Source organism: Quercus suber, unplaced genomic scaffold, assembly GCF_002906115.3.
Source record: "Quercus suber isolate HL8 unplaced genomic scaffold, Cork oak 2.0 scaffold_45, whole genome shotgun sequence".
NCBI classification, from domain to species: Eukaryota; Viridiplantae; Streptophyta; class Magnoliopsida; order Fagales; family Fagaceae; genus Quercus; species Quercus suber.
The window spans coordinates 733571-753933 of NW_027069510.1; the positions used below are offsets into that span (position 1 = coordinate 733571).

At 36.3% G+C, this 20363-nt stretch overlaps 1 protein-coding gene across 1 annotated transcript; it reads right to left on the reverse strand.

Moving 5' to 3' along the window:
* Nucleotides 1–7417: 7417 nt before the first annotated feature.
* Nucleotides 7418–14910, reverse strand: LOC111989128 (probable glycosyltransferase At5g03795). The gene is given in 7 exon segments (XM_024020922.2): nt 7418–8128; nt 12384–12410; nt 12412–12489; nt 12491–12603; nt 12605–12795; nt 12798–12947; nt 14769–14910. Coding segments are annotated over 7 exon segments (1206 nt in total). The 3' UTR covers nt 7418–7623.
* Between the last annotated feature and the right edge of the window lie 5453 nt (nt 14911–20363).

Here is a 20363-nt window from a genome sequence, read left to right on the forward strand (position 1 = left end):
GGTAATCTGCGTAAGCCGAGGGTCACGAGCTCTGATTACGTGCTTCGGGACTGGGAAGGATTTCTGAGCTGGGTCGCATCCGAGGATTTGATGAGCAGCTCTGACCTGATTATCAGTTTCGTTCAGGAAAACGTCCGACCTAAGAACGGTTTCTAAATCTGCCTTGTTAACCAGGTGGAAATGACGTGCAAAGGCGTGCGAATCTGCGAAAAGAAAAATGAAACTCCTATGGTTAATCAACCAAATCGGATATACAGTTATAAAACTTGAAAATACTGAAACCTAGATTGTTTTTTTTTTTACTTCGGATGCCCTACCTGGCTCCCCCTCTACTGTTGGGCAATGAAAACCGTTGTGCCATTCCCCCGACACTATGAGGAAATCCTGTGTCAACCCCTTATTGGAATCAGGAAGACACTGGATGAGACGAACCCTATCGTCCCTTGTCTTCATATAGTACGTCTTACCCCTCAGGTGATGAAGGTTGTAGCACCAGTTCACATCGTGGTGAGTCAGTCTCAGCCCCATTTTCTCATTCAGGGTATCTACACACCCTAATATCCTAAATACGTTCACGGCACACTGAGTAGGAGCCAGGCGGAAATGCCTAAGGTAATTGAGGGTCACTGGCCTCATAGGGATTCTCATCCCTCCCTCTACAAAAGCGACTATCGGGATCACGACTTCACCCTCTCTCCTCCTAATGTACCACTCCCCTTCTTCACAGTACTTCAGACTCACGTTATTGGGTATCCCATAATCTACGAAGAATTTGTTTATCATCTCGTCGGATTCAACCAACTTCTTAAACTTACCCATCCCCCCAAGGACAACTAAAAATTCCAGAAGAAGAAAAGAAGGGGTAGAACCAAGGAAAAGTTGGGGTCATTGGAAGAAGAAGACTTACAGAAGTATGACGATGCTCTTCAGATAGTGTGCAAGTCGAACTAGATTCAAATCATACGCATCCAATAATTGTAAGCGCGAAAATGAGGAAACCAGGCGGTTCAAACAGGTACTTATATTCCCCCTTAGGTTCCCCAAATGTAACCGCTTGCCCATAAAAGCAAGAGATCATACAGTTGAAAGTGGGAAACGTGGTGCCGCCAAAATTTAATGTGGGCACCCATTAAGTCTTGAAACGGTAAAAACGCGCGTCGGGCAGTCAAAAAGTTGCCAGCATTAACACGAACCGAAGTGGGGCGACTCGTCTAGAGGGCCCGCAGGTATCAAAACCCTCCTCGCCGCCAGAAGGAACGTGTAGCAGGGTTTTGAGGGGCTATTGTGGGGCCCGTGGGCCTGATAGCCTCGGCCCATCGTGTAGCAGGCCCAAGGCCCACGCCGAGGAATACTGACTATTCAAGGCTAAATTGGGGAAAACCTTTTTTCCCAATTCACGCTGAGGACCTCCTCATCCTCGGCCTGACAAGGGTGATTTTTGGAAAAGACCAGGTCCAAAGTAAGCTGTCACCCTCGCATTTAATGCGCTCACCTAACCCCCCTGGCCGCATTAATGGGGATATAACCCCTTAGCAGGGCAACGTTGATCAAAGTGAACCACTTGAGTACTGATAAGGCCTCTGATGGGACGGACGGCCAGAAGAGAGGCAAATGGATGATCAACAGATGGAATAAGGAGATAGGAAGATGAAGACTATATAAGAAAAGCAAGTAAAGTAAAGAAAGGGGGGGGGGGGAAGAAAGGAGAAGAAAAAGGTCTCCTCGGCCATGGGCCGAGGAGCATCCCCCAGTTGTAAAGAAACTCTTAAGTGTTTTTTCTTTATATTAAGGAGAGTTCATGTTTGATGAACGACGGCCAGCGCCTAAACCTTTAACCCACTCTCTATAAATTTATTATTTGGGCTTGTTGGGCTGAAAATCCATTCATACTCAGGGTCAATCCAAACTGAGTCCCTACAATCACCTAAAACAGTTTCTTTTGCGAAATAAGTTTTTAAAATTAAAATTGATAAAATTATATTTAATTAAAATCAACTATGTCATAAAAAAGATTAAGTACATTAGTTATATTACCAATTCAAAACTAAACTTTAGTTTAAAAAAAAAAGGCAAAAATTTGACTAGTAATTTTGCATTAAAAAAGGGGAATAAAGTTTAAGTAAAAAAATATTGTTTGAGTAATATTTAAATATATGAACAACCCCAATTTAGTTTTTGTATTAAGCTCCCAAATGCATCGAATTGCCCTTGCATGTATGCAACAAGTTTTTGCCTATTATATTTATATATATCATATATTTGGGTTGGATATATTAGACATATTAACCTAATAGCATAGGCTCAAGCCCATGCTATCGGGCTAATATGTCTAATAACAAATACTAATGAGTAGTGTATAGAAGAGAGTGCAAGTGAAGAGGTGTAGTTCACCTTCCTCACGCACACATGGCCATTCTTCACCAAAGTTTTGAAATACGGATCGTTTATTGAACCGTAAAAGGGAGAGGTTTAAGGTTTTTAAGGTTGAACCGAGGTTGAACTGTGGTCGAACCGTGATGACGTCATAATTAATTTAATAATTATTTAAATATAAATAAATATATTAAATTAGTAAAAATTAAAAAAATTAACTAAAATATAAATAAATATATTCTTATTTTGACTTACAATTTCAGAGTTCCTATTATATATATATAGTCTTAAAATTTTAAGTTCATATTTCAATCTCTAAGCCCAAATATCAATTCAATAATAATAATAATAATAGTAGTAGTAGTAGTAACAAATGAACAATAATTTGTGATGGTAAGAATCAATTCAAAAAAGTCCTGCCGTGTTTGGTTGTTGAAAAGTAGAGTGTTTGGGGTGAATATTGTTAAAATATGAGTTTATGCGACACTATGTAATATATTAGTATGTGGTAAGTTATTGATAGAAATGAGGAGAGAGAGTTAACTTGGCAAAACAAAGACCGAATTTAGAAGTAATTCCACATTCCTATTTGGAAATTCAACTAAAAATTTTGGACAAATGAGACCAACTTGACACTATAATTAGGCATTAGAAAAATTGAGTTGGATTGAAGTCCTATATATAGAATTAATTATCCTAAAGATACCTTGCGTGTCCTACTCATACCTACTCCCTAGTTTGCATTATCACTTTGACAGACTCATCAACACCACCACAAATTTGACAAACAAAACATCACTTTCCACCACATATTTCAAAACCACCAAATTATCTAATTGACCAAAATCAAAAGAGAATAGAAACTACAAAAGACAAATCTAACATTTGTAAGAATTAGCACACGGATGCAGTTTCTTCATCCACTTGAAAGAATCAACACACGTTTTCTCTCCACCTTCCAAATCAATTTCAGCCTCCAATGCAACGACAAGGTACTGAAATCATCTATCTTCAAATGAGCTCTAGAAGTCCAAAGACACAAGCCTTGAAAAAAAGAGTTTCAAATGGCAGCCAAACTTTAGCTTCGTCCACAAAGACCTAAATTTGTGCTTTCATTTCTTCGTCATCTTCTTCTTCTTTGTTTTTTTATTATTTTTATTGTTGTTATTATTATTATTATTATTATTAATATTATTTTATCCTTACAAATCAATGGTTCCAGATCTGAAAAAAAGAGGAACCGTCCGAACCTCAAAAACTGGCCATGGTTTTCAAAAACCGTACGGTCCGACCACGGTTTGCACGAGTCTCTTCTTTTTTCCCATAGAGCGGTTCTTGAAGCTAAAAAAACCGCAAAACTGAGAGGTTTGAGATTTTTCCGGTCGGACTGTATGGTGCGGTCCGGGTTTCAAAACCTTGTGTATATGTACCTAAATTGTCACTGGATTTTCTTCTACAAGTAAAGCAAACCTGACATTCTAATTCACGTGTCTTTTTTTGTACTTGTAGCATAGAAAGAGGATAAATGTCGAATTGAGATTGAACCCCCCAATATTAATTAATTGGATATTGGCATGCAGGAAGATGTTGAAGTTTTGGTGGTATATTGTTATTGTTTGATTGACCATTATTTAACACTAGCTGTGTACCCGCGCGTTGCACGTGATAATTATTTTTATGATAGTTTTATTAAATTTTTTTTTTACTATTTAAACTAATCTAATAATGAGTAATGTATTTTGTAATTATATTTTTATTTATTATAGGAACAATCATAAATGTAATATAGGAACAATCCAAAACACCAAAAAAAGGTAACTAAAAAAAATTAATAAAACTTAACAATGATTAATTGAACCAATATTAGGATAAAATTTTATTTTTGATAATCTATTAAGGTTATTTTCTTTGTAGAAATTATAATTTTGGCCGCCCAAAACATATTATCAAATAAAAAATTATTAGCAAAATTTAAGAATTAAATTTCTATACATGCATTGTTATAAAATAATAATAATTAAAATAAAATTGCAAAAGTTAAAATTTGTCACTTATCCAATTATTTTCATTTGGCTAACCTTTGCTTTTCTTTAAATAAATGGCATTATAAAATACTTCTAATACAACTATTAAGAGTAATTTGTCCACCATAAATGATTAGAAAATAAACAAAAATTAGTAAAGTCTCATACTTTAACATCTAAATTAAGCACTATAAGAAATCATTCTATGTAATAGAATAAATACCAAATTATCTAAATCATGCTATGTAATAGAATAATATTATATTTTTATATGCTATGTTTAATTCTTTAAAACGCAATAGGATAACATTTAACAATCAAAGAGAATAAAAAAAAAAAAAAAAAAAAAAACANATTCTTATTTTGACTTACAATTTTAGAGTTCCTGTTTTATATATATATATATATATATATAGTCTTAAAAGTTTAAGTTCATATTTCAATCTCTAAGCCCAAATATCAATTCAATAATAATAATAATAATAATAGTAGTAGTAGTAGTAGTAACAAATGAACAATAATTTGTGATGGTAAGAATCAATAAAATTGGAGACTATTTGTGATGGTAAGAATCAATTCAAAAAAGTCCTGCCATGTTTGGTTGTTGAAAAGTAGAGTGTTTGGGGTGAATATTGTTAAAATATGAGTTTATGCGACACTATATAATATATTAGTATGTGGTAAGTTATTGATAGAAATGAGGAGAGAGAGTTAATTTGGCAAAAGAAAGACCGAATTTAGAAGTAATTCCACATTCCTATTTGGAAATTCAACTAAAAATTTTGGACAAATGGGACCAACTTGACATTGTAATTAGGCATTAGAAAAATCGAGTTGGATTGAAGTCCCATATATATAATTAATTATCCTAAAGATACCTTGTGTGTCCTACTCATACCTACTCCCTAGTTTGCATTATCACTCTGACAGACTCATTAACACCACCACATATTTGACAAACAAAACATCACTCTCCACCACATATTTCAAAACCACCAAATTATCTAATTGACTAAAATCAAAAGAGAACAGAAACTAGAAAAGGCAAATCTAACATTTGCAAGAATTAGCACACAGATGCAGTTTCTTCATCCACTTGCAAGAATCAGCACATGTTTTCTCTCCACCTTCCAAATCAATTTCACCCTCCAAAGCAACGACAAGTTACTGAAATCATCTATCTTCAAATGAGCTCTAGAAGTTCCAAAGACACAAGCCTTGAAAAAAAGAGTTTCAAATGGCAGCCAAACTTTAGCTTTGTCCACAAAGACCTGAATTTGTGCTTTCTTTTCTTCGTCGTCTTCTTCTTTTTTTTCTTTTTTCTTTTTTGTTTTTGTTTTTGTTTTTGTTTTTGTTATTATTATTATTATTATTATTATTATTATTTTATCCTTACAAATCAATGGTTCCAGATCTAAAAAAAAGAGGAACTGTCCAAACCTTAAAAACTGGCCACGGTTTTCAGAACCGTACAGTCTGACCACGGTTCGCATGAGTCCTTGCTTTTTTCCCATAGAGCAGTTCTTGAAGTTAAAAAAAAACCACAAAACTGAGAGGTTCGAGATTTTTCCGGTCGGACCGTATGGTGCGGTCCGGGTTTCAAAACCTTGTGAATATGTACCTAAATTGTCACTAGATTTTCTTCTACAAGTAAAGCAAACCTGACATTCTAATTCACGTGTCTTTTTTTGTACTTGTAGCATAGAAATAGAATAAATGTCGAATTGAGATTGAACCCCCCAATATTAATTAATTGGATATTGGCATGCAGGAAGATGTTGAAGGTTTGGTGGTATATTGTTATTGTTTGATTGACCATTATTTAACATTTATAAGTTCATTTTCTTGAATTTTTTTTTTTTTTGGTATCCAGACTTTCCTTATTGTAATTTAAAGAAGTTATTTCTTACTTCTATCAAAAGTTATTTCTGATTTTTAGTTTTTTATTGTTTATTTTATTTTATTTTATTTTTTTAAAATTGTAGAAACCGCCATCTGGTAAATGGTAATGCCCCTTTCATTAAAAAGACGATGAGATAAGATACATAAATACCAAACATGGCAAGGGCCAAATGAAAGCCATTATCTTATACTTAAACAACTTTATACATAATTGCATGACTTCATAATTTTTTCCAACACTCCAAGCATTTTTCGTAATGTATTTGTCATCTCATTTTATGGCCATAAACTAATATAAAATGTCATATTTATAAAGCTCCTTTTGTTTTTTTTTTTTTTTTTTAATCTCTTAAACATGTCATATTTCATGTACTGTTTCAATTCTCGTTGTTTCCAGGAATTCTTGGCCCCTTAAAGAAAGGAAACAAAAACTTCGAGAAAAGCAAAGAGTTGATGAGAAAATAATAAGAAAATGAAATGCTTTGGTTATCTACAAATTATTACTAATTTCCTTTAAGTCATATATGATACAAACCATGTCTTGAAGATACTGATTGTAGTTTTTATTTTTTATTTTTCCTTCCAATAAGCTATTTTAGAGATTTTTTTTTTCAGTTAAAATGGGTACTTCAAAGAATTTCACGATAATTATGATGTACTGATGTTGAGAAGAGCAATGATAATGATAGTAAACGTTTATAAATATCCCCTTAATCTTTAAAAATCTAATCCAGGAGGATTAAAATGGACAATTATGATGTTGGGAAGAGCAATGATAAAGATGTTAAACGTTCTTGACAACCCCTTAAATCTTCAAATTTTAATTCAGGAGGATTCAAAGTTTCAAACCTCAATATGTGTTTAATTGTGGTATTTCACCTATAGGGTTCAGAACTTAAAAGTTTCCAATCTCTGATATAGATCTGTTTTCAATAATTTACTCCTGCAATTACAGTTCATCTTTGAGCGGTAGGGCAGTTTCACAAACCTAGCAAAAGAAGTAGAATGCTCTGTGCAGAAAACACGCAAGAACATGCTGCAATATGCCATGCCTAATAGTTCTTTTGTTTTTTTTTGATTCACTGTTTTTCTGCTGGGAATAGCTTGCAATCTTAAAATTGAAGATCTTGACAGGCGTGTAGCCCACGGCACCCCTTATTTCCCTTTCACAATCTCCATATAACAAATTAACAATTTATACATTTTCCGGAGTTACTGATATGACATGCTGAACTGCTTTATAGAGAAATTAATCAGTAATAAGTAATACAAAAGGCCAATGCTATTGTGAAACAAAAAATCACTTGAGAATAATTTACGATCATCAATTGGGATGAACAAAAGCATTCGAGGGCAGCCTTACAGAACTCCGACGAAGCCACAACTCATACATAACCATGTAAAATGCATCATAATCAACAGGGGAAAGGTGCCACTGGAAATGTTTTCGCACCTTCAATGCGTTCCTTTGTAACATTAGATATTCTTCAAAGCTAAACCTCTTAAGGATTTTTTTAAGCAATGGGATATCTAAAGTGGCAACATCAATTGAGAAACTTTTCAAGTTTAATATGTCTGCAAATGGGAGATCATGGTAGTCGGCAATGATCACAGGAACACAACCATAATATAGTGAATCTGCAATACGAGCTGTGTTTACTTCATAGCCTTTAACATGGAGGCAGAATTTGCTCCCAAGCAGCTCATCAGCATAAGGAGTTTTGAGCCGGCCAGAGTGGGCAAAGATCTCGGTGTCATTTCTCCATACTTGAAGAAGTTTTTCTCGAACTGGGGAGTTAATTTTTCCAGCAAAGAATGCGAGCTTCTTCCTGTAATTTCATTTGTAATGGAAGCAAGATGAGTTCCAGTTGATTCAGACATCACAGCAACAATAAAACCATGCCGACATAATTTTTATTAACATTAATATATCTCAATGCATGCTAAATTGATATATCATGGACACAGCTCCCCCTCCCTCAATAGCGAAATTAGAAAAACAAAAATGAGTAGACAGAAACTAGCCAGAATAGTTTATAGCATAATAATTAACCTACTTTGGCTGTTAGGTTTATCAACTGAAACCTGGTCCAGAAGTTAATCAGAGAACAAATAGATGACTATTCTTTCCATTCTGTAATTTCGTGGTGTTGGGTCCCACTTATGAGCTAGTAGACAAGGTGTCCTTATTAGCTTTGGAATCCCACATTGACAAGTAAGGAGGTGGAATAGATCCTCTATAAGAGTAGTAATCCCATATCAGTAAAAAAAAAAAAAAGAAGTAAAATGGTCTATAGATATGAGTGGTCGTATAACTTTGTATAGTGTGAGAATTGGAAGACAAATTTTCTAGTGTGATAGTGTAGTAGGAGCATCATTAGTTGTGTAACTTGGGGTCCTAGATTTGAGAGTGTCAAGTATGTGACTTTTAGAGTTAATAGTTTGTAATCCATATTGTTGATAGTTGATATACCTGTGACATAGATAATTAATCATGTCATACTTTGTGTCATGTAGAGCTTGTTATTTTATAATTTTGTGTACTTTTTACACAAATTGATATTAAACCTATTCGTTAAGGATCTTATAGATGGCCAGCACAAAGTTCAAGGTAAAATCCTTTGATGGGAAAATAATGTCTTTGGATAAGCATTGTCAAAGATGGTGCAACAAGGATTGATTAGGGCACTACGTAGACTTTTCACTGTCTGATTATGAATGTGTGTGTGAAAATCACTTACAAATTTGTATTTGAACTTTGATTAAAGTGTTGTATTAGCTACATCTGAAGGAAGGTGATGAAATTAGGATCATTGAAATGCTTTTTAGAGTTGATTACTTAATTATCAAATGTGAATTGTAAAATTGAGAGGAGAATCAAGTCGTACTGCTTTTAACTTCACTTCAACCTTCATGTGACACCCAGGTGACTGTACTATTGGTTGAAATGGAAATGCTTAAAATAGAAGGGGTAAAAAATAACTCTTTGCTGGTAATAAAGAGAGAGAGAGCATTCAAGAACTTATACAAGTTGATATAGTTAAAAAGTAAATTGCATGGTGGAGCAAAAGGTAGAGAAGAGCGTTTGATTAAATCATCACAAAGGGAAGATAGATATGGATGGCACTTGGTGAGATTTGTGAAGAATCTAATTGATGATTGCGAAGGAAATTTTGACTAACATTTTCAAATATCATTTTAACTCAAGTAATCACATCGTTTGTTAAGGACAAAGGACATTTTTTTTTTTATAAACAATGATGTTTTGTTGAGTGTTAGCCATGATATTGATATTATATTATTTTGCATCTTTTTAGGGAAAAAAGAAGGGGGGGGGGGGGGGGGAGTGAAGCACTTTCCCCCTTTATGTTTGGGCCCTTTGGGGTAGTTTGCAATTTTCCCCTTAACTTTTGAAACCAACCAATTTCCCTTCTATGTGGGAACTAACCAAATACCCCAAATCTTACTTTCTCAATTAAATCCAATGGAATTCTTTGAAGAAATTATTAGTCGTATACCACAAGGAAGAGAAAAAGTTGAGAATTGTGAACCACAATAAAGTAACATATTGGAGGCATTAGCTCGTTTTCCAAACATAAAGGGCAAAATTATTCGGTTTCAAAGATAAGGGAGGGACTTGTGAACTACTTCAAACATAGAAGGGGAAAATACTTTTTTCCCCTAAAAGGTGCAGAATTATCAATAAAAATGGTTGATAATCGACCCAATCAACAATTTCACAGGTCTTATACTAGGAATGCTACTTAAGCAGAATGTGCAAATGCTATGTTTAATTGCCTAGAAAAGGAATTAACACTCTGTTCACAGTGTTCAGCTGCTTAGAACAAAAAAGGAATAAAATTGGATTCTTAGATCTACCACTCAAATGGATTTTTTTAATAATAATTTCCTTTCCTTAAACTCCACTACAAACTACATCAAACAATAAAGGTTGATCTCCTTCAGTGGTGTAGAGAGGAAATTCCAAGACAAAAATGAGAGAAAAGAAAGCCGAATATTATTTTTGACCTTTTGCAATGGTAAAGGAAAAGAGAAAAACTGAGAATGAAAAACATCTTCTGATGAAGAAATGTTGATCCTGGTCAGCAGGTGTTGAAAGAAAATTCCAACACAAGTAAAAGAAAAGAAACTCAAATATTGTCTTTTGACCCTTATCAATGGTGAATGAAAAAAGAAAGTAGAGAATGGAAAGAGATCCCGATGATTTGATACTTACTCAACCTGACCATCTTGACAATTGACATCAAGGGATTAAAAGATAAGATAAACAATTGGGAGATTAGAGTTAAAGGTTGTACCCAATGCACAAGGCTCTAGCTTTTGCATAGTCTGGGAGAATTTGTTTGTAGGTAGCCTTACTTCCCCCTCATTGAAGGAGACTAAATCCTAGACTGTATTTGTGCACACAAATTTGCATGGGGAAAACCTTTCTTTTTAATAAGTTTTGGCTCCAAGAGGGGGAAGAGGAGATTTGATCTAGTGATCTTTCTTAATGAGGCATAATATCTAGTCAAATTTGCTACCTCATGGGGTTAATTGTTTAAATTTCAAAGTAGGTGGGCTTCTAAATGTGGTGTTTCGTTGGTGATTTTTCAAGGCCATAGCTTTATTTTCTTCTTTTTGGGGGGGGGGGGGGGGGTTGAGAAAGTCATTCCAACTTTAAGATGCTTACTTGATAATGGTGGGGAAAGTAACTTGAATTGCACAATCAGACCTTCAATGAAGTAATACGATTCAAATAATTTGTTTAAAGAGAAATGACTCTAGAGATACACCACTGTAGATACTTTCAACCTACTAACCTAGGAGATTTCTCAAGTGGTTCTACATCCTATACTTAAGTAGAGGACTGCTTATAGCTCAGCATAAAGAATAACCAAAAGGAAAAGTAGAGACAGACTTTTCCTACTGATTAGAGCATCCACAGCAGGTGTGGCAAATGTGCCAAATGCTAAATATTTGGCACATTTGCCACACCAAACACAAAAATAAAGTTTTATGAGATGTGCCAAATCTAAAAAATTATACAACATATCTACAGTACCGTTGCAAATTTGCAACGATACGGACCGGTTCCCTCTCTCTTCTCCTGTACCGGTTCCCTCTCTCTTCGACAGTCCAGGATGTTCACCAGCAGCAACGACGGCGTAGCTCCAACGACGATCTCACTCATGACGACGGCGTAGCTCGATCTCACCCATGCTCAACCACACTCGATCTCGCCGATCTCACCTTGAGGCCGTCGTCGATCTCACCCTCTTCCCTCTCCTCTCTGTTCGCCTTTCACTCTGACTCTCTCTAGTTGTGGGTTTTTTTTTTTTTTGGTTGCAATTTGGGTTAATCTGATGGTGGTGGTGGGCTGTGGGCTATAGGCTGTGGTAGTGATAGTGGCAATGGTGGTGGTTGTGGGGTGATGGCCAGCGATGGCTGTCGGTGTTGTTGATGATAATGGGGAGGGGATAATATATTATTTTAATGTGTAGTAAATATTATTTTAATGTATAGAATTGAATGATAAAACATCTGATAAATGAGATGTTGTAAAATGATGTGGTAAAATAATAAAGTAGGTCTTTAGTGTGGCAAAATGACATTTTTTTACAACATCTGTTGTGGATGCCCTTAGAGGGGTCATGTTTACATGGGCATGTCACTCAAGAATAAAAATAATAATTAATCTAACCACACATGACAGACACGACAAAATGCATCTGGTTTTTTGGGTCTAAGAGATGTGCAATCAGTTAAGATATAACTCCTTTTTCTATTTTCATTTTTCTTTCCCCCACTTTTTGAGCGGAGATGGGAGGGAAAATGTTAAATAACTATAAGCTGAATAACATATAATGCTGTAAAAGTTGTCATCTACCCAAATGCCCTTCTTAAAAAAAAAAAAAATCAATAAATTATAAACCAAGATGACTTTTCATACTAGCTTTCTGAGATTGTAAAATATCCTCCTTTCTTAAACTTTGACATAGAGGATTTATAAATCTCTATTTTCATAAATTTCTAGTATAAAATAAATGATAATTAGAAGATAAAAATAAAAACCAAACTCACCTGTTTGATGAAGAAGATTAGGGAGGACTCCTTGTCTTGGCCAATTTGTGGCAGGCATGCATCTTTATGAACAATGTACCCAGGGTGGAAATAGGTAGAAGAACAACAACTTAATTGCATTGACTTTCACTTCATTTGCTTTATCCATTGCTGACCGTCCAATGGAATGACAGGCAACATAGAAATGATCAGCCCCACCTGTCCGATTCCAATATGGGTTACTTCTGACTAATATTGAGGATGTAATCTTTAATAAAATCTTTAATACCTCCTACACCAATTCTGCGGCCATGCCGCAAGCTTGCAATAGAGAAAGGCAGAAAGAAAAGATCTGCCTTGGTTGGATCTTTTGTGATGAAATGGCTACTCATAAGGACCTTCTTAAAGTAACTTTCACTAGCATAATTACCCCAGGTTCGGAACCCATTGGCAACAGCACATTTGCAAAAGGATCATTTCGCCTGTGAGGATAAACATATATCTTAAAGCTCCTATTCATTTCCTTATAGTCTTCCACAAAGATATCTCTATCATGGTACACCTCGTTGTAATTCATATAGTTTCCTGAACCATAAAAAACAGTGCAAATGGTCAGGTGAACTCATCTGAATGTGACAGATCCCTCTACTGCAAAACAAGGGCAAATATCCATCAAGTTGGATACTATTATACACTCTCCCAGTTTGACTCACTAATATATTTCACACCTCTGATTTAATCAGCATATTTAATAACCTTGTATTATGAGGATATTACCCAGTACTGTATTGCATGACTGACTCCATTGAAGCTGGACATATTCCGGAAATTTGTTCATATGACACAAAACACTAACCAATACAAGATGAGAGTGCAGAATCCGCTAACCTTACTTTCATAAAAGTGTCCTAGTCCTCAAACAAAATATCCACCATAAGACAACATAAGCAAGTAGCAAAAGATCCATAGCATCATAAACATATCTTAAAAATAGGACTTTTTTTTTTATAATTTTATAATTTTTTTTTTTATCATCTTGTTCTTAGTGAAGCTATTGCTTATAAAGAATGTATTTGTTGGGGGGGAAAAAACGCTAAGAGAGCCACAATCAAATTGAAATTTTTAGAACCTGATGCAGCCAAAAACATCTATTCTAAGTATAGACAAGTTATCTATTAAGCACTCTTAGATTTTAGAGAAGGTCACTTTTATCTATTCAGAGCAAAGATGGATGTATAAGGGTCCTTCGAAGCATACATGATACAAGGTCATTCAGTTGCAAGATATTTATATTCAATATATCAGACCGAACTCTGATCTCATCATGCAGATTGATCAAATTGACCTTCAACTATCAGTGCAATAAATAAAGCAAAAAAGAAATTTGCTAATTTCAAGGGTAGTCATACAAAATTTTCTTTTATGTGACCAAAAGACAATTTTAAGTTTTATTAAAATGGAAGTTGCAGTTGGCCTTTGACTTACAAAACACAACTTTCATCTTTTTATAAGACAAAAGTTGTATTCCTTGCCAAGAAATCTATTAGTAATTTTCTCAGAAGTTGTATTAGGCAAAGTTGTATTAGTAAATATATTAGTAATTTTCTCAGAACCGTAGGGAAAAAAGGACAACAAAAACCTTTTATTATTGATGTTTTGGTTTGAAAAACAGATTGAAGAACTAACCTCAACAATGCAGAGGTTGTATTAGCTAGGCAAAGTTGATGGAGGTTCTAATTTCCCATTTCAAGACAATGAAAATTCTTGCCAAGAAAATCAAATAGTAATTTTTTTCCATCACCCATTAGCAGAAGTTTATAAACAATAATCCCACCCCAAAGTCCATAGGAAATACCAAATAAATTCATGAAGAGCAAGCTCATCAGCACAAATATCAGAATTTACATGCCAGTGAACCCAGCTACAAGCTGTCTATTTTTTGCCTTGGTTTACAACAAAGATTCCAACTTTCCAAAAATAGTAAATAATACACAAAGGGTGAATGGTGCGGACATGAGGTACAAGCCCTAACTATACCCACATGTATGAGAGGAAAAGCAAAAAGAAGACGACCCCACCTATGGCCTTATGGATGGAGTCTATTCGTTATTGGGCTTGAGATTAAACAAGCCCGAGCATTTAATAATTAGAATTTTTTTATGCATTTTATTGTTAGCTATTTAAGCACTTTTTATTATTAATATTGTAAGATAGCTTTTGAGAATTATTAAAAACGTGTTTTTTTTTTTTTTTTTACAATGGTGCCAACTCCAGTTTTGCTTCTATTAGGTTTATCCTTATTGATGTTTTGGTATCAGAGCAGACTTCCAATCCATACAACACAACCAGAGACAACTACTTGAAAGCAAAACCATCAAAAGAGCAAGCCAGCCAATATGACAGTACCTTTCAAGTTTTTGCCCCACAAGATCTTGAACAAGCCCAAACCAGCCCCTGCAATCTGTATATTCCCCCAAGCCCCACATGAGTTTTTCACCCCCAAGCCAATAGAGAAGCCAGCGATGCCTCCCAAGCCGGTGACCACCATCCGTGCCTGCCTCTAATCACAGAACCCACAACCCACAAATCACAAAAAAAAAAAAAAAAAAAAAAAAAAAAAAAAAAAGGTGACCCACGCAAGCCCATTAGCCACCAGACCAAAAAAAAGGTTTGAAAGTCAACGAGAGCCGCCGATGGGATCAGGCCGTCGAGAACCACCTATGCCAACTCGCCGTCGACACCACTCCCACCATGCCGCTTCATGCTTCACAGGTTCCATCGAGCCCGATCTGCACCATTAAGCACTGCCGACAGCGAACGCCGATAAGCCCATACCGCCTCTCAATCGTTGACTTCAGCACCATTCGTGACTGCTCTACCGCTTCTTTTCTCTTGTTTCTTTGCTTCTAGTTTCTTTAGCTTCGATGCTTTAGTTTTAAACTGTAGTTCTTTCTTTATTGTATTTCACCAAAAAAAAAAAGTGTTTACTGTTGCCAACCCATTGCACGCATGGCCCTTACGTCCTTTTTTTTTTTTTTTTTCACAAATCCATTTTGTCCAATTAGACCCACTCAATTGAGGAGCCAAGCTCGTGATTATCAAGTGGCTCATGTTAGCTATTTTATTATTTGTGCTTTCTTTCATTACCCATTTTAAAATTCCAAAAAAAAAAAAAAACAATTTGTTTGAAATATCTGATTCTCATTATTAATTGTGGACCTTATTGGAATTTGACTTTAATTTGGGCTATCTCTCAATATTGTGAACACTGTCACTACTTGACTGCAATTTATTCCTTTGACTCATTGATCTAGTCTCTGCATGCACTCTTGCTTGACCTTAATTTTATATTGAGAATTGTTTACTTGAATTTTTGGAGAATCTCAACTGCATTCATAAATATAGTGCTGCATGCATCTACGTAGTGGTCGCATCATATCAAACCCTAAACGTCAATCCACTTTTGAGCCTAGGCCCTGCTTAGAGGAAACCATAGAAGACCTAGCAAAAAGTGTCCATGATTTACTGGATAGGGTAAAGCGAGTTGAAGCATCTCAAAGAGAGACTATTAACCATGAGGGAGAAAACATGCTTAGGCAAAATAACCACGGTTACTTTAATAGGGCTCCAAACTTTGAACATGATCACTATAATCACAATGGTCCTAAGGATTATGATGATAGGATGTCCAAGGAAAAGATAGAAGCACCCACCTTTAATGGCTACCTAGACCCATGGGTTTTCACTGATTGGTTACGTCAAATGGAGAAATTCTTTGACTATTACCATTGGGCTGAGAATAAGAAAGTGAGATATGCCAAGATGAAATTAATTGGAAGAGCCAACCTTTTTTGAGAGGACCTTAAGGATACCCTTAGGCGATAATGTGAGACCCCCATTACTGATTTGCTTGAGATGGAGATGCACTCTCGAGGAATTATCTTCCTCCAACTTATAGGAGCTCCCTCATCGAGGAATGGGATCGCCTAAAACAAGGCACTGCTCCTGTAGCTGAATATATAGAGAAATTCAAGGAATTTAAGAGGCGAATTCGAATAGTCAAGGAAGAGGTTATTACACTTAATAGGTTCAAGAAAGGTTTAAATGCTAACATATTACGCGAGATTATCACCCGAGAAGTCACTACCTTAGCAAAAGCATATGGCCTTGCTAGGAATTGTGAGTTAGCATCCAAATCTATCTTTTGGCGATGTTCTGAATTCCGGAGGGTTCCTACCAGCCCTCAACCTTTTGGTAGCAAATCTAGACTTGCCTTACCCCCTAAGGTCAACCCTAATAGCATCCCAATAGAAAAAGAGGATAAGGGAAAAGGTGTGATCAATGAGCCTTCAAGATTAGGCTCTTGCCTCCAATGCTTCAAATGCAATGGGGTTGGACATATCGCAACTAGATGTCCCTCTAGGACCCTTGTCATTCAAGAGGATGATGAAAAGGTAGCAGATGTTGAGGAGTTGGTGTATGATCCAAATGTTGAAGAAACCCAAGATGTTGAGGCAGAATGGGAAGATGATCCTAACTACCTTGCATGCATTAGAGCCATCCTTCCCGAGGTTGATGACTTCAAGGACTTTGGTGTCCCTAGAGTGAATGTGGTAAGGTGTGCTTTGGTAGATCAAAGAGACACTGATGATTGGTGAAAGAGTACCATCTTCCAAACTTACACTAAGTGTGGAGACAAAACTTGCAAGGTTATTATAGATAGTAGGAGTTGCATTAATGTGGTTTCCTCTAATGTTGTTTCTTGCCTAGGCTTGAAATTGGCCCCACACCCTAACCCATATAAAGTTTCTTGGGTGGATACTTCCTTCATAGCCATAAAAGAAAAATGTTTTGTCCCACTTTAATTCATCACCTACAAGGTTGAAATATGGTGTGATGTAATTCCCATGAATGTAGGGCATATTATCTTAGGTAGACCTTGGCTTTATGATTTGGATGTCACCCTTCATGGGTAAATCCAATTCTTGCTCATTTATGTTTGAAGGTAAGAAGATTGTGCTCAATCCTTTGAAACCCAAGCCAATCGACATAAGCAAGAAGAAAGAAGCACCAAAGGTGAAAAGCCTGAACATCATAAGCCCAAAGGCATTTGAAAGGGTAGCAATTCAAGAATTCATTGTGTTTGTCTTAGTTGTCAGGGAGCTTCATAAAGAGACCCGTGAGGAGCAACCTGAAGAAGTGAAGCCAGTGCTCCAGGAATTTAAAGATGTTTTACTCTAGGAATTTAAGGATGTTTTCCCTGAGGAACTCCCTGATCATTTACCACCTATGAGTGACATACAACACGCCATAGATTTTGTGCCCGAAGCAACCCTATCTAACTTGCCTCACTATAGTTAGAGCCCTATAGAGCATGCCGAGTTGCAAAGGCAAGTAGAAGAACTACTTAGGAAGGGTTTTGTTCGTGAAAGCATGAGTCCTTGTGCAGTCTCTGCACTCTTAACTCCAAAGAAAGATGGAACTTGGAGGATGTGTGTTGATAGTCGTGCCATCAACAAGATTATTGTGAAATATCATTTTCCTATCCCTTAGTTGGATGACATGTTGGATATGATGACTGGAGCAACGATCTTCTCCAAGATAGACTTGAAAAGCGGCTATCATCAAATTAGGGTTCATTCTGGTGATAAGTGGAAAATTTCCTTCAAGATGAAGGATGGTTTATATGAGTGGATGGTCATGCCTTTTGGATTGTCTAATGCTCCTAGTACCTTTATGAGAGTGATGACTCAAATGCTCAAACCTTTTATGGGGAAATTTTTGGTTGTGTACTTTGATGACATCCTCATCTATAGTAAGTCTAGGGAGCAACACTTAGACCACTTAACTCAAGTTTGTACTACTCTTAGGAAGGAGAGTTTATATGGCAATCTCAAGAAGTGCTCTTTCTTCACCGATAAAGTCGTCTTCCTAGGTTTCATAGTATCCTCTGAGGGAGTTTCTGTCGACCCCTAAAAGGTTCAAGCGATTGTGAATTGGCCCGAGCAAGCAAAACATCGCAAGCAAAACACTGGCTTGTACACACCTCTACCTGTGCCAGATCGCCCTTGGCAAAATGTGAGTATGGACTTTGTGTTAGGTTTGCCCCGCACCTTTAGGAAGCATGATTCTATTCTAGTAGTTGTTGATCACTTCTCTAAGATGGCTCATTTCTTACCATGTTCTAAGACCTCTGACACTTCTAAGATTGCAAATCTTTACTTTGATGAGATTGTCAAACTTTATGGTCTTCCCAAAACCATAGTGTTTGATAGGGATGTTCGCTTTATGAGTTATTTTTGGAAGACTTTGTGGCATTTAGTAGGCACCAAATTGAAATTTTCCATGGCATTTCATCCTCAAACTGATAGTCAACTGAGGTGGTCAATTGTAGTCTAGGCAACCTCCTTCGGTGTCTAGTGGGTGAAGCTAATCGAAATTGGGATTCAATTCTTCCTATAGCCCAACTTGCATATAATAACTCTGTCAATAGGTCTATAGGCGCTAGTCTTTTTTAGGTTGTCCATGGATATACACCTAGGAAGTCCTTAGATCTTTTGCCCATGTCCCCACATGTTAGGATTTCTGAATCTACTGAGGCATTTGCAAGACATATTCATGATTTGCATAATGAAATTCGCAAAAAAATTCAGGTAAGTAATTTTCAATATAAAATTCATGCTGACACTCATCGGCGTCATGCAGAGTTTCAGGTAGGGGATTATGTCATGATTCAGATTTGACCTAAACAGTTTCCTCTAGGACCATTAAGAAATTTCAGGCTCGTAGTGCAAGTCCATTCAAGGTATTGAAACGAATGGGCCCAAATGCATATGTTATTGACCTTCCTCATGATTATGGTATTATGTCCTCGTTTAATATTGAGGATCTAGTTGCTTATAAAAGCCCCATAGCTATTCTTGATACCCCTTTTGATGAGCCTTTGCTTGATCCTATTGCTGCTCCTATTCCTACCCCTTTACCCTTGAATCTGTCCTATGCACATAAAGAATCTATTGATGCTATTTTAGATGAGCAGATTGTTTCTACTAGGGATGGAGGAGTTCACCGTTTCCTAGTTTGGAGGTGAGGGTGACCAGATTCTGATTGCACATGGATTACTTGAGATGAGCTACAATGACTGGATCTTGACTTGTTGGAGTACTATTAGAGCTCTTCAAATTTCCACTCGACGGGGTCGAGTTCTTCTCACCCAGGGGGAGTTGGTGTGGATACAATGTACAAGCCCCCAATTATACGCATGTATGGGAGGAAGAGCAAAAAGAAGATGGCCCAACCTGTGGCCTTATGGATGGAGCCTATTAGTTATTGGGTTTGAGATTAAGCAAGCCCGAGCATTTAATAATTAGGGTTTCTTTATGCATTTTATTGTTAGCTATTTAAGTAGTTTTTCTGATTATTGTAAGATAGCTTTTGAGAACTATTAAAAACGTGTGTTTTCTTTACAAGAAAACACACACATATAATAGAAATACTTTTAGACACACAAGTGAGACCCAGAAGCAGAAAAAACTAGAATTGACATACCATTACCATCTGGGGGGAATCAAGGTTCTAAAGGGCCCTGACTTCCAAATCCTTCTTCTCCCAAATGAACAATTTGGGGCACTTGCAATTGAAAGGGTGTTTTGGAATGATTGTGAAATGAAATAGAGACGGTTTGGCGAGTAAGGGGAGAGAAAGTTGAAGACCCAAATGGAGAATTGAGGCCTAAAAAGGATGGGTCAAGTGGATGATAATGGGTGAAGAGGTAAAAGGTGGTGGATATGCAGAAGAGAGCTAAGGTTGTGGGGATGAAGAAGAAAATAATTCTAAATGAGCTTGAGCCTGAGAAGTAGGGCAACAACAAGGAGGAGCGAGCCATTGCGTTTTTAGTTTTAAGTCTTAGGTTTTTTTTACATGGAAATGGCGTCAAAATAGGCTGTTTTGAAGCATAGAGTGTTGTGATACTAAAAGCTACCAACCTCCTACATGGAAATG